At 35.6% G+C, this 26,892-nt stretch overlaps 1 protein-coding gene across 9 annotated transcripts in view; it reads right to left on the minus strand.

The window, feature by feature from the left end:
• The window catches only part of VPS13B (vacuolar protein sorting 13 homolog B (yeast)), an 805,833-nt gene that overhangs the window by 383,570 nt on the left and 395,371 nt on the right, over nt 1–26,892 (minus strand). For 8 of the 9 annotated variants that reach the window (XM_010863525.1, XM_010863528.1, XM_010863522.1 and 5 more), the window contains exons 24-25: nt 20,200–20,420; nt 5,894–6,097 (exon numbers count right to left, since the gene is read on the minus strand). In XM_010863525.1, coding sequence (XP_010861827.1) covers nt 5,894–6,097; nt 20,200–20,420 — 425 coding nt within the window. Of the gene's footprint in view, nt 1–5,893; nt 6,098–20,199; nt 20,421–26,892 lie in introns of those variants that run through there. The other variant, XM_010863531.1, reaches the window with a different exon arrangement.

Here is a 26,892-nt window from a genome sequence, read left to right on the forward strand (position 1 = left end):
GAATACCAGCCATAGAAGGGAATGAAATTCTTATACATGTTACTATGTGAATAAATCTCTAAAACATTACACTACGTAAAATAAGCTATACAAATACTTACAATTCCTCTTATATTAGGTTCCCAGAATAGATGAATTCACAGAAACAGAAAGTATTAATAATGGTTATCAAGGATGGTGATGGGAAAATGGGGAGTCACTGTTTTATGGGAGAAGACTTTTTGTTTGAAATGATGAAATAGTTCTGAAGATGGATAGTTGTTATGGCTGGGGCATTAAATATCATTTAATAATGCCACTGAATTGTAAATATAAAAATGGTGAAAATGGTAAATAATGTTACTTATATTTTACCCACAATAAAAATATTCAGCAAAAAAAAGTTAACCATTGATTTTGAGAATCTAATATAACACATACAAGACAGAATGAGGAAAACAAAGATCCCAAAGACCAGTTCTCAGTACTCAAAGATGTTAAAGAAATTTAAATTCAAGTAACATGGCAGATCAAGTTGAAATGCATGTTTTCCATTTCTACCACAAAAGCACTGAAATTCTAGATAAAACACAAGAATTTTGTCTTTTCTTTCATCTGTTCTTCTTCAATCATTAATACACTATTTATCTGGGAGGCTAACCTATGTGAACAATATGTACAAATATTCTTGTCCTCTGGTTTCTAGTTGTTCTGTGGAACAGCAGCAGGAGACAGGAAGGAAGAAAAAAATATGAAGTCAGAGTATTAGTCCATTTCTCACGCCTTTAAGCCTATTTATAGCAATAACATCCTAGTGTTACTGCTCCAGGTACTATACTATCTCCAGTAGTTTCCCTTCCTAGTCAACACCTTTGTCCTTATGAGAATGTCACTTTCCTCTGATTCATAAAATAGTGAAACTTGAAACAAATAAAAGGAAATCTCAAGATGTCAGAAATGGAAGAGGAAACACAAATCTGAGTAATGAATGGGAACTGAGTCTGTGGTGGTAAATGGAGGTATCAAACTCAAGTAGAGGTTTGAGCAATGTCATTTTAATTCTCACTCAGGGCAATGGCACCCCACTCCAGTACTCTTGCCTGGAAAATCCCATGGATGGAGGAGCCTGGTGGGCTGCCGTCTATGGGGTCGTGCAGAGTCGGACATGACTGAAGCGACTTAGCAGCAGCAGCAGCAGGGCAAACTGGAGTCTAGGTTGGAGCCATTTACATAAAGCCTGGACCCAAAAAACAGCTGCTTTTTCAGTCAAACAGACGACTCACATGAGGCTTCACTAAACTATAGAAATGTCGTGAATGTTTTCCATATGGGGCACCAAAGTAGGGATGGAACAAGAAAGAAAAACACCAACCTCTCTCTTCTCTCACCTTCCAAATCCCTACTTGCCTCACTGATTGAAACTAGGTGGATTAGATAGTTTAAGGGATACTTGGTAAAGTGGAATTAAAAAAGGAATTGAGAAAATGCCTTGGAATGAAAACAAAGCACTAATGACAGTAGAGGAAAAAAGAAAACAAATACAAATCAACTAACAAATAGTGGTGCACAGACAAAGAGAGAGAACATGAGAAGTTCTAGAAAATAAGACTAATGGGAATGTAGAAGAATTTTCCTGCTGTTGTCTGAGAATTTTTTAGAACTGAATAAAAATACTCCACAAAACCTCAAGCCCTGAGCAGGATAAAGGAGAACACACCTACACTTGGTGGCAACAGTTTACTTTTAAAAGAAAAATTTATCAATGAATCAAGTTCTAGAATTCATATGATAACACACATTAGGGACCCTGGAGTTAGAAGGCAGAAGTTTTCATTTCAGCTTTGCCACTTACCTATACAATCTCAACCAAGTCACTTAACCTCTGTAGTTACAAATTCTTCATTGTAAAAGGGAAATAATACCACCAATTCATAATATAGGTTTCAGAATTAATAGAAACAATGCTTGCAAAGTGCTCAGAGTTGAATGATTGCAAAAGATAACATGGCATGCAAAGACAGCGTTTACTGTCTGGCTCTCTACTGCAAAAGATTGTGACCTCTGCTTGAAGATGGTACTTGCTTCTGGGCTACCCCATAGTAACAGAGCTGTGGGCAGTTGCCTTCTCTCTTATGTGCTCTACCTGGCAAGAACACCTCCATCAGAGCCATATTAGGGCAACGGGCAGAGATACCACCAGGAAGGCAAGACAGGCCTTGATCAGGCATGAGGTGGGGCCAGCCATGCCAGCTCTACTCACAGAAATCTTCTAAATATTTAACATGCCACCTCTAAGTGAGTGAGTGAAGTTGCTCAGTCGTGTCCAACTCTGTGACCCCATGGACTGTAGCCTACCAGGCTCCTCCATCCATGGGATTTTCCAGGCAAAATACTGGAGTGGGTTGCCATTTCCTTCTCCAGAGGATCTTTACAACCCATGGATCAAACCCGGGTTTCCCGCATTTTAGGCGGATGCTTTACCAACTGAGCCACCAGGGAAATCATGCCACCTCTAGGAACACACAAAACTTTTAATTTTCTTCTTAGCACTGACTACATGAAGAAGACTTTGTTGAACTAATTAAATGGTATACCACAGTAGCACTATGCTGTTATAAAATGATTTTGTTACAATGGGGAAGGGATAGAATATAACTATAGGATAATTTCAATGTGACAATTATATTTAAATCCATCAACATCAACACTTTTTCTGAGGCAATTATAAAAATATTAAAAATATATTTATAAAAGTAATACTATGACTCAGAGTTTACTAAGAGACACCAGAGGATGTGTCAAAACTTTGCTGGGACATGGAACTCTTGGCCCTCAGGGTTTTAGAGTAGAGCCTAGAGTGAATGGAGCTTTCAATGACTGAGAGATTCTTTTGATTACTCCAGATGCAAACATCATCTTCTATGTATGTAATGACATGAAAATGGTAGGGAAGCACTACTGTAACTAACTACAAAATATATACTATGTATATATTTTTATAGTTAATTACAATGTTGTGTTAGTTTCTGGTGTACAGCATGGTGATTCAGTTTTATATATATATTCATACACACACAAATATGTTTTTCAGATTCTTTTTCATTATACCTTGCTAAAAGATACTGAATATAGTTCCTTGTGCTATACAGCAGGTTCTTGTTGTTTACTATTTTATATATAGTAGTGGTATATGTTCGGAGAAGGCAATGGCACCCCACTCCAGTACTCTTGCCTGGAAAATCCCATGGACGGAGGAGCCTGGTAGGCTGCAGTCCATGGGGTAGCAAAGAGTCGGACACGACTGCTCGACTTCACTTTCACTTTTCACTTTCATGCATTGGAGAAGGAAATGGCAACCCACTCCAGTGTTCTTGCCTGGAGAACCCCAGGGACAGGGCAGCCTGGTGGGCTGCCGTCTCTGGGGTTGCACAGAGTCAGACACGACTGAATCGACTTAGCAGCAGTAGCAGCAGTGGTATATATTAAGCCCAAACTCCTAATTTGTCTCCACCCCCACACATTATCCCTTCTGGTAACCAGTTTGTTATCTATTTCTGTGAGTCTGTTTCTGTCTTGTAAATAAGTTCATTTCTATCATTTTTTAGATTCCACATATAAGAGATACCAAAAGCTCTTGCATTAAAGTTCTTACAATGCATAGTGTTCTTACAATGCAAAAGCTCTTGAGACCAAGAGATTACTGTATTGAGCAAGTCAGACAAAGACAGATATAATATGGTTTTGAAAAATGAAGAACTTCAACTTTCTTTAATGTAGTATTTTCCAAACTTATTTAACCAAAGACTTCTTTTTTCACAGCCAATATGTTGACATTGCACAAAATACACTTTGTGAAAAACTTTGGTAATCAAAAGCTTGCGGTGATACATTGATAGACAAGGATAATACAAGTGAAACTGATAAAAGAAGTTAAATACTCTGGGCACTTCACTGGTAAAAAGGAGAGTGTCCCACTAAACAGCTGTTTACTAAGTACTGTATTAAACAATGTTAAGATGAGCATGAGGACGCACGTATTTTGGGAGTAGTCTTTTAGAAAGAAATATTTAAAAAACATCACAAGTTCAGAAAAGACAGGGCTCATCTGAAATGGACACCTGCTGGTCATACATCTAGGACCTGCCATTCACACAAAGTACAATTTAAATGGTACTTTCTAAAACTGTGCTGTGTCCAAGCTAAACAGAAGGACATGGTAACCCTGATTATGAGATTTAATACAGATAACATGCCCTGCAATTTCCAGAAGGAAGTCAATGTTTTTACCCCCAAAGGGTATGTCCCATTGACTCCATATCCTGAACAGTTTCAGATTTTCATTTGGGGAGAAAAAAAGTACTTCTATCACTTAGGTCATTGTGATTCTTAAGATTTGGAATAAGCAGGAATAGAGGATAGAGAAGTTGCTTATGCAGGGGTCAAATATCAATAGTACTACTCCAACATGCAGTACTTGGGTGCAATCTCAAAAATGACAGAATGGTCTCAGTTCACTTCCAAGGGAAATTGTTCAACATCACAGGAATCCAAGTCTGCCCCAACCACTGATGCCTAAGAAGCTGAAGTTGATTGTTTCCATGAAGACCTACAAGACATAAAACTAACACCAAAAACATATCCTTTTCATCATAGGGGATCAGAATGCAAAAGTAGGAAGTTAAGAGATACCTGGAATAACATCAAGTTTGGCTTTGGAGTACAAAATGAAGATGGGCAAAGGCTAATAGAATTTTGTCAAGAGAGCAACAACCTTTTCCAACAACTCAAGAGACAAATCTGCACAAGGACATCACTAGATGGTCAATACCCAAATCAGCCAAAATGGAGAAGATTATCTGACAGTGATTGAAGTAGGTGAAAATCCTGTTTATAAGTAAATATTTGAGCATTAAATTCTGTTTTAAATCTAAAAACAGTATTTTTTGTATTTATGCATGATTTTAGTATATATTGGAGAAGGAAATGGCAACCCACTCCAGTATTCTTGCCTGGAGAATCCCATGGACTAGAGGAGTCTGGTAGGCTGTGGTCCATGGGGTCGGTTGCAAATAGTCAGACAAGACTAAGTGACTGACACTTAGTATATATTAAGAGCTCCAGAAATGCAACTACTGAAAAGAACAAAAAATTTCTTTTCTTTGAAACTTTATCAAGTTTGCATTATTTCAGAAAATCACACCAACAATGGTCCCACTTGCAGCATTTAATAGTCCTGTACAAGTATGTTTGCATCAGATACATTCACAGTAATTGTATGTACCTGGCAACTGCATTTCAACTTCTAATGTAACCATGCCTGAGCATTTACATAGTACAATAATAATTTACTATACTTTAATTCTTTATATTTTATTCAGAATACTACTTTTGAAAACATATATATATGCAGGTTATGTTTATTTTCATTTTAGGATAGTAAAGGAGGGGCTTTGAAAATATTTGTTATAAAAAGGGCACAGATATATTGGGTGAGGTCACAATGTGAAAAATGTAAAGGAAGATTTCTATGATCAGGAGAGAACTTTGCATTGGTCAAGACTGAAAATCACAATCTAAAGATAATAAAGACACTCTGGTTCTGAGCCTCTTTTGCAGTCAGCTTCTAAGTTTCCATACTTCTGAAAAACCCTACATTTACTGTGCCTTAGTTTTTGCCATTTCACAGAACCTCTACTTTCCTGAACTATCCCACTGTCTACTGAAAGTGATGAAAATCCTTGAACCTAAGAGAAACAGTAACACACAGCCATAGCTACCATAGTACCTCATGAGTCTCTAAACTCATCAGCTTCCACAGAGGTAAGGTCATCTTCATTCTCAATCCTGACATAGAACTCTGTGGTATATATATATCACCCTTCATTTACTAACACAATTTTTCAGAAACACTTACCTCAGTAGTAGTTCCAATGTCAGCAGATGGGCTACATGTGCTATTATCTGGAGGAGCTGTGCCTATACTGCTTCTAACTGGAGAGCTAGGGAAAGGCCCCACCACGGACTCCGGGTAAGCTGAAGAAGAACTGAGACTGCCTCTCTTCTGAATCTTATTCCAGACTTTATTCATGATATCTGTTAACTCATATAAGAGCTGAACCTAAGCAGAAGGAAAAAAACAAAAAGCAAAAACAAATCTTTCAACTTCTGGTCAAAACTGACTAAAATACTCAATGTGAGAAACTTAAAACTAAGTCCACAGAAATAAGAATACATGAAATAAAAATCTATCTGTAAATCATTGATTATAGTACTATATCATGATCTATTATTATATATTAATATATGCTATTATATACATATTATCATGATACCATCATTCTGATGATATAGACAAATAATCCAAATATACAATATTAAACATTTAACCATGAATTTGAGACAGATATAATAAATTTAATCATACTTAAAATTGGTCCCATATTTATAACTTGATATTTTATAGCAAGTTAGCATTTTTGTGGGAAAATCATATAATAAAATTAAATGCTAATACAACAGCTTATGATGAGACAGATTTCTTTCAATAAATGACTAATAGAATCACAAATAAATGCCTCTTAAACAGAGTCCTCAGGATCAAAAATTAGAAATCAAATATATCCTATTATATATGACTATTTAGTAATATATAATTGTCATTCTTATTTTTGAATTATTTACAGTTTAAATTTTCTCTATTTTCTGAAGAATAAATCTGAAAGTGGATTTCTTACCCAGCAAAATACAGTAAAGAGAAAAGATATAACAGAGAATAGTAAAAGGAAAATGTTATATGAGACTTTTCTATAGATAAAGAACATAAACTATCCAACCTACTATTCCCCTCAGATTTGTCATTCCTATATCCAGGAAAAAAAAAAAAAAAAACTGTTTAACTTGCACGTTGTTTGACTAAGTTCTAAGATATTTACATAAGATTTCATAAATAAGCATTAATCATGGAATTTGTATGACAACATATTGCCATATACTGTATAAAAGAAGCCTAGGGGGAAAAATGCAAACACAATATATAAGCAAATCCACAGCTGGATACCATATTCTGCTTGCCATTAAAAAAAGAAAGAAAGAAAGAAAGAAATTCTCATATTTATAAAAAGTTTCAGCCCCAGGACACATCCAGATGATAAAGCTGGCTTCTTATGTGGGCAGAACAGATGCCTAAAAACAGTGTTGTCAATCCTTATTTGATATAAAACAGTACATGGGTTACAGTTTTTTCTTGCTTTTTGTGTGGTGAAGTCTCCAGTCTCAGGTTATAGCTCTTTTTGTTTAAAAAAAAAAAAAATCTAATGGCTAGCATTCCTGGAAAAGAGCTGTTAGAAAATTTTTAGTTTAATTCCTTTTGGCTTTCATAATCATTAGTATTTTCTAAAAAGAAATCATTTTCTTCCAAACCAAATTTTTAAAAAGATTATTTTACTTTTTCTTAAATAATTAGAACTGACACATAAAGTATAAATGGTTTCTAAATACTTTTCAGGGCATGAACTTTATTTACTTAAGAGAACAGATGCTGCCTTTATTGTCACTACTTCTGATTTCCTTTAACTCTAACCATTAAATAATTGTATATGAATGTCACCAAGTATACTGTGTATTCAGCATGCCAAATAAGCAATGAAATAAACTTGAAAAGTATCATTATTTTCAAAGAGGAAACTTACAATCACAGAATCCAGGCTTCCTCAATTCAGAGGTTTAAAAAAATAAGGCAAAAATTCTGAAGATAAATGTTCAACTCATATCCTTCAAGCTGTACTGAACAATATACCCACAAAAGCCACAATGAGCTACTACTAACGACCTATTAAGACATCTGAAATTAAAAAGTATAACCAGACCAAGTATCAGTAAAGATGTAGAGTATCTAAAATTCTCATTTACTCTGACAAAAAACAAAATTTAGAATACAGTTTGTCAGTTTCTGAAAAAGACATATCTACCATATGTGTGAATCATTTCCTAAGTTTCCCCAAGAAAAATTAAAATCTATGTCCACACAAAGACCTATAAAAAACTATTCATAGCAGTTTTATTTCTAAGAGTCTAAACCTAGAAAAAATCTCAAACGCTAACTAGTAAGTTAACCAACAGTACAACAGAATACTTAGGGATAAAAAAAATAAATTATAGATTCATGCAAAAACAAGGATTAATCTCAAAATCACAATACTGAATGAAGGAAGCTAGGCAAGAGAGAGCGAGAGAGCACACCTGTAATGATTCCATTTATACAGAATCCGAGCAAATGAAAATTAATCAGTAACAGTATCAGTGATTACCTGGAACTAGGGGAGGAGTAAAAGGGAGAATAACAAAGGGGCACAAAGAAACTTTTGAGGATGATGCATTATCTCGACTGTGAAGGTGATTTCATGGGTACACTAGCCAAATGTTATCAAATTAGGTAACCTAAGCATGTGCAATTTATTGTATTTATGCTGCTGTAATTTAGTTGTTTCAGTCATGTCCAACTCTTTTGCAACCCCATGGACTGTAGCCTGCCAGGTAATCTCTGTGCATGGGATTTCCTGGGCAAAAATACTGGAATGGGTTGTCATTTCTGTCTCCAGCAGATATTCCCCACACAGGGATCGAACCCACATCTCCTGCATTGGCAAGTGGATTCTTTACCACTGAGTTCCTAAAGACATTAAAGGAAATGGAGTAACTGGTAAAATATTTAAGATGAAAGTCAAGGTTGATGGAAATCACTCCTATGAACAAATACTTTGATTCAACCAGGTTAAATATTTATAGTGGCCAAGGCTTTGACTGGCAATGAATAATTTCTAGAACTTATACAGAGGTTTAGGTCTCTGCAGCTGATACAAGGATCTACAACAAATTCAGACATGACAATAAATCTGTTTTAGGTGTGCCCTATATACAGAGATTGCACTATATTTTAAAGTATATATACTCGAGAGCTCTAAGCAATAATGAACCAAATTAATTAATGTGTATTGCAAACACTTCTGATGTCATTCTAACAAATTAAAAAATGGTATGGAAGGAGGAATTGAATAGAATCAAGAAGCGTATACACTGGGCTATAATCCAGAGTCCACAAAGTTTCTGACAGTGCATGTAAAATTTAGTAGACATATACACTGTTCTGGGGGAAAGGCTTTTATAACATTCTCAAAGAAGTCCATAGCACAAAAAAGGATAAGAAGTACTTCAGAAAAAAATAAATGGGAAACTAACACACAAAAAAACCCCAGATTAGCTAGTGAGAAACCTCTCATAAGAAAGATGTTTATTTAGGGTCATTAATCTTAAAATAAAAACAGTAAAAGAAATCTTAGGGATCTTACACGTATTATTATAATACAAACACGTGTTTGTATTTTAGGGCCCACAACACTTTAGAAGCTAGGACACCCCCCTCCAAAAAAGTTTTATAGGTATACTTCACTAAGAAAGATTAAAGATTTTTGGCCAAAAATGCCATAAACGTTAAACCAGTATTACAGGGTCTGCATTTATAGAATATAAGGAGGCTCTTCAAACTGCTAAGAAATTTAACAGAAAAATTAAGTAAATGATATGAAATAACTCATAAAAGAGCAAATTAAGTGGCCAATAAACAATGAAAATCTGTCCATCTGCATTAATAATTAGGAAAATACAAATTAATGTAAACAAAATGAACTATCAATGTATAAAAGAGCAAACTCAATGGCCAATAAACATTTGAAAAGTTGCTCAAACATCTGGTTTCATTTCCCTTCAGCATGAAGGATTTCCTTTAGGATTTCTTACAGTGTAGTTCTACTGGTGACAGATTCTTTCATACAAAAACTGCTTTTATTTTGTCTTCATTCATAAATGTTACGTATTTTTTATTTAGAATTTTGAGTTGAGAGGCTTTATACAAATTTTTCATAATTTAATGATGTTGATCTTTTGATCCCTACAGTTTCCTATGAGAAGTAAGCGAACAATAAAAATTCAGTCCTCTTGCATGTAATGTGTCATTTTTTCTCTTTTTCTCATACCTTCAAGATATGTTCTTTATCTGTGGCTTTCAACAGTTGGATTATGATGTGCATAGGCATGGCCTTCTTCATGTGTTTATCTTACTAATCTTTCCCCCCTCATTTCTAGCCTATATGTAGCACTCAATAAATATCTGCTAAATGCACTGCTAAAGGGAAAAAAAATCAAGTCATCATCTGTAATTTTGACAGAATCCAGAGGGAGCCTGGAATACAGGCTAAAGCAATCACTCACAAAAAGGGGTTTATTTGGAGTCTCATGTTTTACCATTAAAATTTAGGTTAATCTGGCACACAAGGATATCAAATAGTATTTGCAAAGATTTTGAGTATTTATAAAATAATAAATAATTGTTAATAAAATTACATTTCCTTAGTATATGTATTTCTGAAAACTGCAACTGTTAATGGCTCAGTAGTGTCCAACTCTTGGTGACCCCATCTACTACAGCCTGCCAGGATCCTCTGTCCATGGAATTCTCCAGGCAAGAATACTGGTGAGGGTGGCCATTCCCTTCTCCAGGGGATCTTCCCAACCCAGGGATCAAGACCCGGTCTCCTGCACTGCAGCCAGATTCTTTACTATCTGAGCCACCAGGGAAGCCCATTTCTGAAAAGAGTTTTCAAGTAAATCGTTCAGCGATTAGACATAGTGTGTTTGCCTTCATAGATTTCTAATGAAGCAATTTCCAGAGCTATGGAGATGTAATAGGCTATGCTGCTGCTGCTGCTAAGTCGCTTCAGTCGTGTCCAACTCTGTGCGATCCCAAGGACTATGTGATCCCAGAAACAGTAGCCCACCAGGGTCCGCCATCTCTGGGATTCTCCTGGCAAGAACACTGAAGTGGGTTGCCATATCCTTCTCCGACGCATGAAAGTGAAAAGTGAAACTGAAGTTGCTCAGTTGTGTCCGACTCTTCACAACCCCATGGACTGCAGCCTACTAGGCTCCTCCATACTTAAAAACTACATGTAGTCTCAAATTCAAACTTGTACCATTGGTTCAGTGTATTAACCAGTGTTTTATTGCTTTATCCTCTCAATACATGTTTGATAGTATGGTTTAAAATTTTAAGTCAAAGACTTATTAAAATTGGAAAGAAAAGAAAAAACAACCAAACCTTCCTTATCTAACTTATCTATTTATTATGCAGATGTCTGTTTAATCGGGCTTCCCTAGTGGCTCCATGGTAGAGTCTACCTGCCAAGCAGGAAACACAAGTTCGATTCCTGGGTCAGAAGATCCCCTGGAGAAGGAAATGGCAACCCACTCCACTATTTTTGCCTGGTAAACTCCACCGACAGAAGAGCTATGGGGTCACCAAAAGAGTCAGACAGGACTTAGCAACCGAACTACAAAAATCAACAACAAATCTTTGAGTAATTGATTCTTCAAAGTGCTGTACAGTTTTGTAGCTTCCAGTCCCTTCAGGAATACTGCCACATTCCATCAGGGATATTCAAGATAATTTACATACAGGATCTCAAATTTTATATCAGAGTCAATCTAAACTATCAAAATGACATTTATACAAAATGACATTTATACATTTATTCAGAACTTGCAAAGTTATTTTCATAAATATCTCACTTGTAGTTCCCAACAACCTTGTGATCAATTTTGGATATAGCAGTTGGTAGCAGTTTAACAGAAGTTGGTTTGTTAGGACTCATCAAGAAAGAAAAGTGGAATTAAATTCATAGAATTCATTACATTTTGGGTACAAAGGGATTCTCAGGGTATGAGGTTCTTTCAGCCTTCATTTATTTCTCAAAAGAAAAAAAAAGTCTTTGGTGTTTGGGGAGCAGCAGCAAGGAGCCCCTAGATATCAAGTGATTGAGGAAATGCAGAAAGAAAAGAGCAGACATAATAAGGGAATACCAGGCCAAAAATAAGTTATTTATGTGATGACTTGGCTTAGAACTGCTTTAAACAACAATAAAACATGAGCTTAATTCTAAACAAGGTGAATATCTAAAGGAGATATTCCAGAGCTCTAGTTTTGAGCCACAGTCTTACCTTTAATAAGACTCACAGAAATCACCATACTATTCCATGTGAAAGTGAAGTGAAAGTGAAAGTCATTCAGTCGTGTCTGACTCATTGTGACCCCATGGACTATACAGTCCATGGAATTCTCCAGGCCAGAATACTGGAGTGGGTAGCCTTTCCCTTCTCCAAGGGGTCTTCCCAACCCAGGGATCAAACCCAGGTCTCCCACATTGCAGGCGGATTCTTTACCAGCTGAGCCACAGGGAAGCCCAAGAATACTGAAGTCGGTAGCCTATCTCTTCTCCAGTGGATCTTCCAACCCAGGAATTGAACCAGGGTCTCCTGCATTGCAGGCAAATACTTTACCAACTGAGCTATCAGGGAAGCCCCACTATTTTTTTTTTTCTTTTACTTTGATATATATACTCGTATATATATATATACTCACATATATATATACTCATATATATCAAAGTAAAAGAAAAAAAATTAATAATAATAGTAGTTGCTGTTGTTGAGTCACTAAGTCGTATGTGACTCTTTAGAACTCCATGGACTGTGGCATGCCAGGCTCCTCCATCCTCCATTATCTCCCAGAGTTTGCTCAAATTCATGTCCATTGAGCTGGTGATGCTATCTAACTACCTCATCCTCCACTGGCCCCTACTCCTTTTGCCTTCCATCTTTCCCAGCATCAGGGTCTTTTATAGTCTCAGGCTAAAACACTAACAGGAGCAGAATTCATCCTTAGATGGGATAGCTATGGATAATGAGATTATGTGGAGTAGGATAATCCTTCCAAGGCTACAATGAATACTAAAATAAGTCTTCAAAATATAAGGTCTCTGGTAGATAACTCCAAGTAGCAGCAAGCTTTTTTTTTTTTTAATTTTTAATGGGAGAGTAATTGCTTTACAATGCTGTATTGGTTTCTGCCATACAACATCAATCAGTCATAATTATATATATATAAATTACATATATAAATATATATATCCCCTTCCTCTTGAGCCTCCCTCCTACCTCCCATCCCACCTCTCCTGGTCATTACCAAGCATCAGGCTGGGCTCCCTGTGTTACACAGCTTCCCACTAGCTAGCTATTTCACATATGATAGAGTACATATGTCAATGCTACTTTCTCAGTTCATCCCACCTCGTTTCCCCTGCTATGTCCGCAAGTGTGTACTCTATGTCTGTGTCATCATTCCATCCCTGCAAATAGGTTCATCACTACTATTTTTCTAGATTCCATCTCTCTCTCTCTCTATATATATATGTGTCTATTATGTAGGGATAGAGTTACTACTGGGCTTCCCTTGTGGCTCAGCTGATAAAGAATCTGCCTGCAATGTGGGAGACCTGGGTTTGATCCCTGGATTGGGAAGATCCCCTAGAGAAGGGAAAAGCTACCCACTCCAGTATTCTAGCCTGGAGAATACCATGGACTACAGTCCATTGGGTCGCCAAGAGACAGACATGAGTGAGCAACTTTCACTGAGCTGCTACTAAACTATGAATAAAAAACTTTCTTATTACAGCCAAAAGTTTCTTCATATCCCTTTATAATCTATCCTTCCTATCACTCCCTTCTCCTTCCCTATTCCTGCCCTACCTTCAGGCAACAATCAACCTACTTTCTGTCACAATGTAGTGGTTTATTATCATAACATTATATATAAGTGGAATTATACAGTAAGGACTTTTAGGTCTGGGATCCTTCACTCAGTGTAATGCTTGTAATACTCTTCCATAATTTTACATTTTATCAATAACTTGTCTTTTTTATGGCTGAATATATTACATTGTATGGATAGGATAGGATAGAATTTAATTCACTTACTAATGAACATTTAGGGTCTTCCCTGGTGGCTCAGAGGGTAAAGCATCTGCCTGCAGTGCAGGAGACCTAGGTTTGATCCCTGGATCGGGAAGATCCCCTGGAGAAGGAAACGGCAACCCACTCCAGTACTTTTGCCTGGAGAATCCCAAGAACGGAGGAGCCTGGTGGACTACAGTCCACTGGGTGGCAAAGACACGAATGAACGACTTCACTTTCACTTTCAATGAACATTTGGGTGATGTTTGGTTTGGGGCTATATAAATAAAGCTGTTAAATACACCAATGTAAAAGTCTCTGCATGCATGTATGTTTTTGTTTCTCTGAAGAAATACTTAGGAAGGAATGACTGGGTTGGTTGTATAGTAATTTTCCCCACCCTCCCCCGCCGGAACTTTCAAGTTGTTTTCAAAGCTGTTATGTAATTCCCATCATTAGTACACAAAGAGCTCTAGTTGGTTCACAATACTTCATCTTTTAAATTTCAGCCAATCTAATAGGTGTATACTGTTATGTCTTCTTGTTTTATTTTCCCCTGATGAATAACAATAAACATCTTTTCATGTGTTTACTGACCAGTCATACATCTTGTGTGATACTAATCTTTTCCCCATTATGTGTACTGATATTATTTATTGCCCTATCTTTGTTATCGATTAGAAAGGATTTCTTAAAATTCTGGTAACAGTTTGATAAAGGTGTTGCTATACTTCTTCCAAAATGTCTGGATTTCTGCCCTCTTAATGATACTTTCAAGGAGAAAATGTTTTTAAACCTGATTATACCCAATATCTAGGTCAATTTCAGGATAGCTGCCATCTTAACAATGTTGTCTTCTAATCTATGAACAGGTATCTCTCTCCAGTTAGACGTTCAAGTTCTCTCAGCAGTGTTTTGTGGTTTTCAAGGTAGAGATCTTGGACATGTTTTGTTAAATTCATTTGTGTACGTTTACTGGCATCAGTGTAAATGGAACTGATTCATTATTCCATTTTCCAAATTTTGGCTGCTAGTACAGAAAAATACAATTGGTTTTTAGACATTAATCTTGTCTTCTACAATCATAATAAGTTTATTAGTCCTAGTAATAGCTTCTTAATTCCTCGGGGAATTTCTGTAACATATTTGATCATATGAAAAAAGGGAGAGTTTTACCTCTTTCATCTCTAGTCTTATTTCTTTTGCTTGGTTATTTCTTTTTAATTGCAATGGCTAAGATGGTCAGTATGACATAGAGGTGATGAAAGAAGGCATCCTGTGTTTTTCTTGATCTTAGTGGAAAACAATTCAATATTTTGCAATTACGTGTGGCATGTGGTTTCACCAACTCAATGGACATGAGTTTGAGTGAACTCCGGGAGTTGGTGATGGGCAGGGAGGCCCGGCGTGCTGCAATTCATGGAGTCGCAAAGAGTCGGACACGACTGAGTGACTGAACTGAACTGAACTGTGGTTTCTCACTTTCCTTTATGAGTTATTGTTTAATGTCCAGATATTTATAGTTTTCCTAGTTAAGTATTGATACTAATACAATTTGACTATGGTTAATACACTGATTTTAATTCTCTTCATACAATGAGACCATGTATATATGAAAATAATATGCATTCCATGGTTGTTGAATAGTGTTCTATAAATGTTAATTAGATGAAAGTGGGTTCACAAGTATTTTTCATATCTTCTATATCTGCAATTATTTATTTTTCATCTAATTCTTTAACAATCACTGAGAGACATGGGATAAATTCCTAATATGAATAAATAGAATTACCTATTTTTTCCTTTAATTCTGTCCATTTTTCTTTCATTTCCTTTATCTCTGAGAACACTCCTTTATGTTTATTTTATTTGGTGTTAAAATAAACAAATCCATCTTTCTTATACTGTTTGTACGTTTTCCTATACATGTATTTATATTCTGTTTCTTAATATTTCAAGTGTTTCCCTATTATGCAATGTATATAGTAGAGTGCTGCTTTATCACTACTCTATTAGGAGCAGCTAGACCAGGGATCAGCAAATTTTCTGTAAATGGCCAAATAGTAAACATTCTATACTTCTTAAGCCATAGTGTTCTCCCTTGCTGTTACTTCATTCTGTGGCTGTAGTGGTCCCACCTGCCAATGCAGAAGATGTAAGAGACTTGGGTTCGATCCCTGGATCCAGAAGATGCCCTGGAGGAGGGCATGGCAACCCACTTTAGTACTTCTGGTGTGGAGAATCCCATACAGAGAGGAGCCTGGTGGGCTATGATCCAAAGGGTCGCAAAGAGTCAGACACCACTGAAGCAACTTAGTATGCAAGCACAGTATGATGGCATTCTTGGACAATACGTAAAAATGTGGGCGTAGTCTAATTTGCCTACAGGCCTTAATCTGCTGAATCCTGGTCTAACACTCCACCAGTTAAGATCATAACCTTTAACGTAATACTTGTTAAACTGGGTTCAGCCCTGTAATTTTATTTTTTTGTTTTCTATTTCCACCCTGTGTTATGTAACTCTGTTATCATGTCTTCCTTTCTTTAGATTATTTGAATTTTTTTTAGTATTTCATTTTATCTATTGGTGTTTGGCTGTATCTCTTTGTATTTTTACTTTATTTTAGGCTCAGCTGGTAAAGAATCCACCTGCACTGTGGGAGACCTGGGTTTGATCCCTGAGTTGGGAAGAGCCCCTGCAGAAGGGAAAGGCTACCCACTCCAGTATTCTGGCCTTGAGAATTCCATGGACTGTATATAGTCCATGGGGTGGCAAAGACCTGGACACGACTGAGGGACTTTCACTTCGCTAAGAAACTAAAATATATACATAAAAACTTTCACAATCTAAAGTTACACTGTAACACTTAATGAGATATTTAGAAATTTAAAAACCACTATAGGTTCCCTTAATGATGAAATTTTCTTGTATATTATATCTATATACATTGAAAGCTCTAGCAGTCAGTGTTATACATTTGCTTTCAACAGTCATACATATTTTTTTAAAGCAGCTTTTAAGAAAGATTTATTAAGCTATTTATTATTTCTGGTGGTTTTCTTTATTTCTGAAGATTTAAGTTTTCATCTAGTATCATTCCCTTTTAACATATAGAACTTCCTTCATTATTTCTTATAAAGCAGAGCTGCTGGTAGCAAATTTTCTTAGTTTTCCCTCATCTACAATGTCTTTCGGAGAAGGCGATGGCACCCTACTCCAGTACTCTTGCCTGGAAAACCCCATGGACGGAGGAGCCTGGTGGGCTGCAGTCCATGGGGTCGCTAAGAGTTGGACACGAATGAGCGACTTCACTTTCACTTTTCACTTTCATGCATTGGAGAAGGAAATGGCAACCCACTCCAGTGTTCTTGCCTGGAGAATTCCAGGGACGGGGGAGCCCGGTGGGCTGCCGTCTATGGGGTCGCACAGAGTCGGACACGACTGAAGCGACTTAGCAGCAGCAACAGCAGTACAGTGTCTTTATTTCACTTTTGTTTCTGTGGACACACACACTGGCTTGAGAGTGCTTTTCTGTAAGCATTTTAAATGTATTATTCCAATGTCTTCTGTTGTCTATCATTTATAATGAGAAATCTGCAGTCATTCAAATCATTGTTAAAGTGTATATATGTATCTTCTTGTAGCTGCTTTCAAGGTTTTTTTAAAAGTTTGTCTTTCTTGGTTCAGTATTTTAATCACAGTGTCTCCAAACAGGTTTTCCTTTGAGTTTATTCTCAAAGATAAACTTGAGACTAAGTGAACTTCCTGAATACGTAAAAGCCTACCTCTTTCTGAAATTTTGGACAATTATTTGTTAATATTTTTCTGGCTCCAGCTTTTTCTCCTTACCTTCTGGAATTCCAATTACATATATATTTGAACGTTTTGTCCCACAGTCACTAAGCTTTGATCTTTTTTAAAGTATCTTTTTTCTGTTTTTCAAATTCAATACTTTCTATGCTCTATGTTCAAGTTCAGTGACTCTTCTGTCACATGCAGACCACCTGTAACCTTAGACAGTATTTTTTTTTCATATATTGTATTTTCAATTCTCAAATCCGATTTGTTTTTATACTTTACTTCTCCATTATGAATTCTTAACTTTTTCTTTCAGTATCCTTTCCTTTACACCTCATTAAGAAAATTTCGATAGCTGTTTTTAAGTCCTTTTTGCAATTCAATTATTTAAAAAACAAATTGGAAACATCAATTTATATTGTTAGTTTTTGCTTTTTTCCCCTGGAGTATACAGAAATAATTAATAGGATAGATAGGCCAAGGTGGGCTTCTGTTACTATGGTAGAACTAAACTAAATCTATTTTCCCCCATTTAACACCTTCTGTGATAAAGGATCTACCAAAAGTGAACCTGTCTCTCTACAATCTGCTTGCTAGAGCCGGCATATGAAAGTATCAGAAAGTGAGTGGCTTAAAACAACAGAAATTTATAGTTTCATGGTTCTGGAGACAATAGAGAGTCCCTATACAAGGTATCAGCAGGGCCATGATCTGGAACTCAGAAGACTCCTTCATGCCTCTTATTTTTTTGATTGTAGCCAACAATTCTGCTGTTCTTTGGCTTTCAGCTGGATCAGTCCAATCTCTGTCTCCATTCACAAGGCACTCTCCCTCTGTATCTTCACATCAACTTCCTCTGTTTATCTAATTTTCCCTTTTATAAGGATATCAACAGTGTATGAGGGCTCACCCTAAGGACTTCATTTTAACTTGATTGCTGCTGCTGAGTTGCTTCAGTCCTGTCCGACTCTGTGTGACCCCATAGACGGAAGCCCACAAGGTTCCCCCGTCCCTGGGATTCTCCAGGCAAGAATACTGGAGTGGGTTGCCATTTCCTTCTCCATTTACTTCTGCCTTGACTTGATTATCTCTATCCAATTAACAGATAAGGTCACACAATGAGATACTAGATGTTAGGAATTCAACATATATTTTATGGGGGACAAAACTCAACCAAGAACAGTTTTTCTTCTGCTAGGAAATGAGTTTCAAGAACCATCAGAAGCAGCATTCAAAGAATAATTTGAGAGGGTAAGTCATTTCATAATTATTCTCTTTTATTCCACTATGGGTCATAATAGAATGGCAAATGGCTATTAAACTGGTGTATTTACTAATGTTCAAAGAGATTTATTCAGTTCAGTTGCTCAGTTGTGTCCTACTCTTTGCGACCCCATGAATTGCAGCATGCCAGGCCTCCCTGATTATAAAAGAAATTACTTTTGTAATATTGGATAAGCTATTAGTTTAATATATCTGCTTTATCATAATTCTAACTATATGCATTTTTATAAGGCCATCACCAAGATATTAGCAGGTCTGATTTTGTCAAAATGCACAAATATATATAAAAATTAAGCCAAACTGTTTAATATATAGTATGTGGAGTGAGGCAAAGAGAAGAGGAGAAAGGAGGAGAATGCTATCAGTAATGAGGCTCTATAAAATACAGAATAATATTTGAACCCACTTTAAAAGACACTTATATTTTTTTGATGACCCAGAGGGATGGGATGGGGAGAGAGGTGGGGGGGGGTTCAGGATGGGGAACACATGTACACCCATGGCAGATTCATGTCAATGTATGGCAAAACCAACAGAATATTGTAAAGTTTAAAAAAAACTAATTAATTAATTTAAAAGAAAGACACTTTTAAAACTGGCTTGTAACTACTAATGCTGGGATAAACAAAGATTTATCAACATTAATCTGTCAAATCCAATAAAAATTTTAAAGCATTGTTTTAAAAATATAATTTCAAATATTATTCAACATTGACAATCTGAGTGGAAATTATATTAGAGTTTGCTTGGGGTCAAAGAAACAAGTATTAAATTGTATGCAATTAATAATTTGTACAAACCCAGGAGACCTGAGCTCATACTAAATTATAAAACTGTCAAATATACATGTTTGGTCTATTCCAACTGGAATGTTAAATGATTAACAAATGCCTTTTTTAAACAGTCAACAGTGATTTAAAATAAAAATACTACATGTTGAGCAAACAAAGTTCTGAGTGAGAATCTGATTAGAAATTACATGTGATCACTTCAACAGACTCTTCCAATCTGACAGTAAAGTAGTTCTTCACTGTTTAAAAACCTTACATCTGCAACTGATTTCATTCCATCAGCCAAAAAATGCATTTATGCTGCCACCATTACATTTTCAGAAGAGTTTAAATTACAAAACTTGACAGAACTTCAAAGCAATACTTAATCTAACCATTCTGATCTTGATGGCCTTGTTAAAAATAATTTAGGACACTTAACAGAAAGAAACCCTTCAACAAAATGGGTAACAATTGTTCTTAAATCACGTTATTTTAAATTTCCTTTCATAAATCAAATGTACCTACCTGGGGGTTTGAGCATTTTATCTCAAGTGACTCTAGGTCAACATGCAGACAGACAACAAATGAATGCCTCATATCAGGTCCTGTAGCAAGCAATTTTGGGGATGTAACAGCTAGTGTAGAGGTACAACCCATGGGTTCAACTAGGCAAAGTGTCACTTGTTTTCCAAAAAGGGTATATATGCTGAAATGATGCAAGCTGATTGTCCAAGGAAAAGCATCACCTGATAATAGGGACAAAAGGGGTTAGGGAGGCAGACATACAAAAATGTAGTTAACTGTCATTTGATATTAAGGTGTCTACTATCAATATTATCTACTATCAAATATTATCAAATATTGTCTACTATCAATATTTGAAATAGAAAACACTTAATATGGCATCATAAAAAAACATACATTGTATCATAGACCAACATGTTAAATAGTTCACAGGCTATAGAAGGGTTACTTCTTAATATTTGTATTATACATACTACTATATCAATAATTAAGGTACATTATAAAAGAAAAAATTGAAATTAAGGAATGAGATAAAAATGTAAACACAAGTTCTAACTTTGTATTCCCTCACTGGTTTACTAGTGGGTTGCACAGTGCAACTTGTGGGATGTATGTACCTTGGAGACCATAAAAAATGTGTTAAATTAAGAAAATGGACTAAATGTGGTCCATGATCTGACTGCAGAATAATGAAAAATAAATCATTTACTATGGTCTGTTGGAATTTCTGCATCAGAATCATGCAGATGCTGATATAAAATACAGATTCCTGGTTTCTACTTCAGACCTACTTAATCAGAAATCTCTGCAGGTTAAAACTCAGGATGCATATCCACATCTTCAGTTGGATACCCTTACATACGTATAAAAGGATATATACATACACACACACACATATTTGATTTAAAAAATAAGTACTCATACATTTCAAGGTTAAGAGCAAAATTTTGTTGTTTTAAACTTTTTCTTTTATAAATTTATCAGAGAAAAGAACTGTCAGTATAAATTAATGAGATAAGCCATCTTTTTTACAATTGTGGCTACCAGTAAAATGCTTCATGAAATAGAATTTAAAAGTGTACTTGTATTAGAACATTTATATACACTGAATACTATGATGCCAATTTGATGGCAAATATGTTCATATGACTTGTCTTTTTGACTCTGAAAAACTACTAGCACTTGTTAGTATGTTGTTGTTGTTGAGTTGCCAAGTTGTCAAACTCTTTGTGACCCTATGAACTGTAGCCTCCCAGGCTCCTCTATCCTTCACCATCTCCTAGAGCTTGCTGAAACTCATGTCCATCGAGTCAGTGAGGCTATTTAACCATCTCATCCTCTATTGCCTGCTTCTGCTCCTGCTCTCAATCTTTCCCATAATCAGGGTATTTTTCCATTGAGTCAGTTGGCATCAGGTGGCCAAAGTATTAGAGTTTCAGTTTCATCATCAGTCCTTCCAATGAATATTCAGGATTGATTTCTTTCAGGATTGACTGTTTTGATCTCCTTGCTGTTGGAGGAACTCAAAGAGTCTTCTCCAGTACCACAGCTCGAAAGCATCAATTCTTTGGCACTCAGCCTTCTTTATGCTCCAACTTTCACATCTGTACATGACTACTGAAAAAACCACAGCTTTGACTATACGGATGTTTGTCGGCAAAATGATGTCTCTGCTTTTAGTCATAGCTTTCCTTCCAAGGAGTAAGAGTCTTTTAATTTCATTGCTGCAGTCCCGCAGTCACCATTCGCCGTGATATTGGGGCCCCAAAAAATAGTCTGTCACTGTTTCCACATTTTCCCCTATTTGACATGAAGTGATGTGACAAGATGTCATGATCTTAGTTTTTTGAAAGCTGAGTTTTAAGTCAGCTTTTTCACTCTCCTCTTTTATTCTCATCAAGGGATCTTTAGTTCCTCTTCACTTTCTGCCATTAAAGTAGAATCATGTGCCTATCTGAGGCTGTTGATATTTCTCCTGGCAATCTAGATTACAACTTGTGCTTCATCCAACCTGGCATTTCCCATGATGTACTCTGTATATAAGTTAAATAAGCAGGGTGACAGTATATAGCCTTGATGTACTTCTTTCCCAATTTTGAACTCGTCTGTTGTTCCATGTCTGGTTCTAACTGCTGCTTCTTGACCTGCATACAGGTTTCTCAGGAGATAGGTAAGGTGGGCTGGTATTCCCATCTCTTTAAGAATTCTCCACAGTTTGTTGTGATCCACACAGTCAAAGGCTTTAGCATAGTCAAACAAGACTTGTCAACAGAGATAGGATAATATAGACTTCAAGAATCTGGATTGTTTCAAAACAAATTAAAAATATTTATCTTCTAATTAGAGAGGTACTAGTACCTCACTGAAAATAACTTAGAAAATATATAAAGGAAAAAAAGTCAAAACCAGTCATAATTCACCTTCCATCTTGCTACTCCCAGGAATATACACTATTACCATTATTCTATTTCCTTTTTTTCTCCCTTATAGTGTTGGCCATGAGTACTGAGCCATGAAACTGGCCTAGTTTCAACTGAGTTGAAACTAGGATCATACTTTACTTTTAGGTTCATATTATTTTTTTGGTAAGGAAAAAGAAAAGATTAAGTGAATAACTAAGTAGATCATGTTCTAGATATATATATTAAAATTATAAATACGCATTTGAATAGTGAACGGTGATATTGAAGGGGTACTACAAGATAGATTCTCGTAGGTTTGAACATTCAAAAAGTCTTAATCAAGAAGCTAATACTATTAAACTTGGAAACTTTCAAGTTGAGACTCGAATAATAATATAATTGTAGCTACACAACAGTCCACAATAATTTGGAAACGATGAAAACTGCATAATAATATGTGGTTAGCACTGTGGTACTCTGCCTGTCATAAGACTTAAAATATTTTGCCCTCAAGAAGAATGACCAACTTTAAATCATCTGTAACTAATTCTGAAATTGTTTAAAAATCTACACAAGTTTCCATGCTATTTACAAAATAAAGCCTTTGCCAAATTTGTCTTAAAATATTTTGGAATTATTTCAAGCTACATATTTTAAAATTGGTAGAGAGCTATATATAGTCTTTCAAATTTTATGTTATCCAAGAAATGCTAAATGATGATTATGTTGGATTAAAAAACACCACACTTAAATTCATGAAATTGAAAAAAAGAATTCCAAATGACACTGGTACTACCTTAGATATGTGTCTGCTTCTTCTTTGGAATCAGACCATAAGTTGAAATTTGGTATACCATTTTCTAAGTCTTAAACAGAACCTTTTAACATAATACTTTACATTCATTTATTTAGCAAGCAGATAATCTATTTTAAAAAGCACATTTTACCTAGAAGATGAGATCTTAATGTGTAATGACAAACATCCCCACAATTAATCACTGTGAAAAAATAACCAAAACATAACACATCATTATTGCACAACTATTCCTTTTAAACACACACACACAATAAAAATAAATAAATAAAAGCACCTCATCTATTTACAACACTGGCAATATACTGTATGAGGAGTTGTTAAAATATGACAGACCATGACAGACCAGGACCATGTACTATTCTGAGACCTTCAAGATTATTTCAGAAAAATTATTTATTGCTGGAAGAATTCAGAAAATGTCTAACAAATTGTCTAAAAAACAAGAAAAAGAAAGAAGGCTGAAAATTCCATTTCTGCGTGAATTTGTAAAACGTCTATATTATCAACAGAAAAAAGATTAGTGATAAATTAATTCTCAGAAAAATGATAATCAAATACTGAACTACTTTGTACAAAAAAATGTAAAAGAGAGTGAATATGACAAAGCTTTAGGACAAAATTAATAAATAAATTCAATGTGAGACTATGTGATACATGTCAACAATTGGGAAGGGGAACTTGATTAGATAATAGTAACTTAAAACTAAGTGAAATTATAAAAATTACATGGTATGGATTTCCTTACACAGTATCACACATTGCTGGTTTTGCACAATGCAAAGCGTAAAATAAAAGACCGATTTGGATAACAAAAGAAAGCACTATCTAGAGCAAAACAAAAATAAAAACAAAAACCTATATATGTACATTTTGACAATCTTATTATCAACGTTGGGGTCACTGAACAGTGACTATTTATATAGACCTGATAATATACATGTAATTTACAATCTTCAATATTGGTGGGCAGGGATCGATATTCTGGAAAGAGAATCAGTCTTTCCCTTTATAAAGATACTGTACTTTCCTACAGGAAAAAGTGTATATACTTTGTGCCTAGGTAAATAACCTTATAAACATCAATATGGAAAATGAAGGAAGTTGGTTAGTATTAGAGACACTCTGTTTTCTTTCTTCTCATAATCTTCATCAAGTATCTTTAGAAACAAAAACAAAAGTGCTTTCCTCTACTCCTTATGTCTTTCCCCATGTCCAACAATACAGTACCACTCAGGTAGATTTTTATTTCATATATGATTAGTGGAATCAGGAATATCTTATTGCTAATTGCAAAGGTTAACAATTTGGAAACAGATACACTGTTTTCTACAAACGTAAATAAGCCAAAACTGCTGACACTTTTTCCCCAAACCACTTAGCATTAAATTGATTTAAAGACAGTTGATTTGCATTTCTCTGATAATGAGTGATGTTGAGCATCTTTTCATGTGTTTGTTAGCCATCTGTATGTCTTCTTTGGAGAAATGTCTATTTAGTTCTTTGGCCCATTTTTTGATCGGGTCATTTATTTCTCTGGAGTTGAGCTGTAGGAGTTGCTTGTATATTTTTGAGATTAGTTGTTTGTCAGTTGCTTCATTTGCTATTATTTTCTCCCATTCTGAAGGCTGCCTCTTCACCTTGCTAATAGTTTCCTTTGATGTGTAGCAGCTTTTAAGGTTAATTAGGTCCCATTTGTTTATTTTTGCTTTTATTTCCAATATTCTGGGAGGTGGGTCATAGAGGATCCTGCTGTGATGTATGTCAGAGAGTGTTTTGCCTATGTTCTCCTCTAGAAGTTTTATAGTTTCTGGTCTTACGTTTAGATCTTTAATCCATTTTGAGTTTATTTTTGTGTATGGTGTTAGAAAGTGTTCTAGTTTCATTCTTTTTTTTTTTTTTCTAATATTATTTTATTTTTAAACTTTACATAATTGTATTAGTTTTGCCAAATATCAAAATGAATCCGCCACAGGTATAGTTTCATTCTTTTACAAGTGGTTGACCAGATTTCCTAGCACCACTTGTTAAAGAGATTGTCTTTAATCCATTGTATATTCTTGCCTCCTTTGTCAAAGATAAGGTGTCCATATGTGCGTGGATTTATCTCTGGGCTATTTTGTTCCATTGATCTATATTTCTGTCTTTGTGCCAGTACCATACTGTCTTGATAACTGTGGCTTTGTAGTAGAGCCTGAAGTCAGGTAGGTTGATTCCTCCAGTTCCATTCTTCTTTCTCAGGATCGCTTTGGCTATTCGAGGTTTTTTGTATTTCCATACAAATTGTGAAATTATTTGTTCTAGCTCTGTGAAGAATACTGTTGGTAGCTGGATAGGGATTGCATTGAATCTATAAATTGCTTTGGGTAGTATACTCATTTTCACTATATTGATTCTTCCAATCCATGAACATGGTATATTTCTCCATCTATTAGTGTCCTCTTTGATTTCTTTCACCAGTGTTTTATGGTTTTCTATATATAGGTCTTTAGTTTCTTTAGGTAGATATATTCCTAAGTATTTTATTCTTTCCGTTGCAATGGTGAATGGAATTGTTTCCTTAATTTCTCTTTCGGTTTTCTCATTATTAGTGTATAGGAATATAAGTGATTTCTGTGTGTTGATTTTATATCCTGCAATTTTACTATAGTCATTGATTAGTTCTAGTAATTTTCTGGTGGAGTCTTTAGGGTTTTCTATGTAGAGGATCATGTCATCTGCAAATAGTAAGAGTTTTACTTCTTCTTTTCCAATTTGGATTCCTTTTATTTCTTTTTCTGCTCTGATTGCTGTGGCCAAAACTTCCAAAACTATGTTGAATAGTAATGGTGAAAGTGGGCACCCTTGTCGTGTTCCTGACTTTAGAGGAAATGCTTTCGTCTACAAATAATAAATGCTGGAGAGGGTGTGGAAAAAAAGGGAACCCTCTTACACTGTTGGTGGGAATGCAAACTAGTATAGCCACTATGGAGAACAGTGTGGAGATTCCTTAAAAAACTGGAAATAGAACTGCCTTATGATCCAGCAATCCCACTGCTGGGCATACACACTGAGGAGACCAGAAGGGAAAGAGACACGTGTACCCCAATGTTCATCGCAGCACTGTTCATAATAGCCAGGACATGGAAGCAACCTAGATGTCCATCAGCAGATGAATGGATAAGAAAGCTATGGTACATATACACAATGGAGTATTACTCAGCCATTAAAAAGAATACATTTGAATCAGTTCTAGTGAGGTGGATGAAACTGGAGCCTATTATACAGAGTGAAGTAAGCCAGAAGGAAAAACACCAATACAGTATACTAACGCATATATATGGAATTTAGAAAGATGGTAACAATAACCCGGTGTACGAGACAGCAAAAGAGACACTGATGTATAGAACAGTCTTATGGACTCTGTGGGAGAGGGAGAGGGTGGGAAGATTTGGGAGAATGGCATTGAAACATGTAAAATAGCATGTATGAAACGAG

This window comes from Bison bison, unplaced genomic scaffold (assembly GCF_000754665.1).
Source record: "Bison bison bison isolate TAMUID 2011002044 unplaced genomic scaffold, Bison_UMD1.0 scf7180017864491, whole genome shotgun sequence".
NCBI lineage: Eukaryota > Metazoa > Chordata > Mammalia > Artiodactyla > Bovidae > Bison > Bison bison.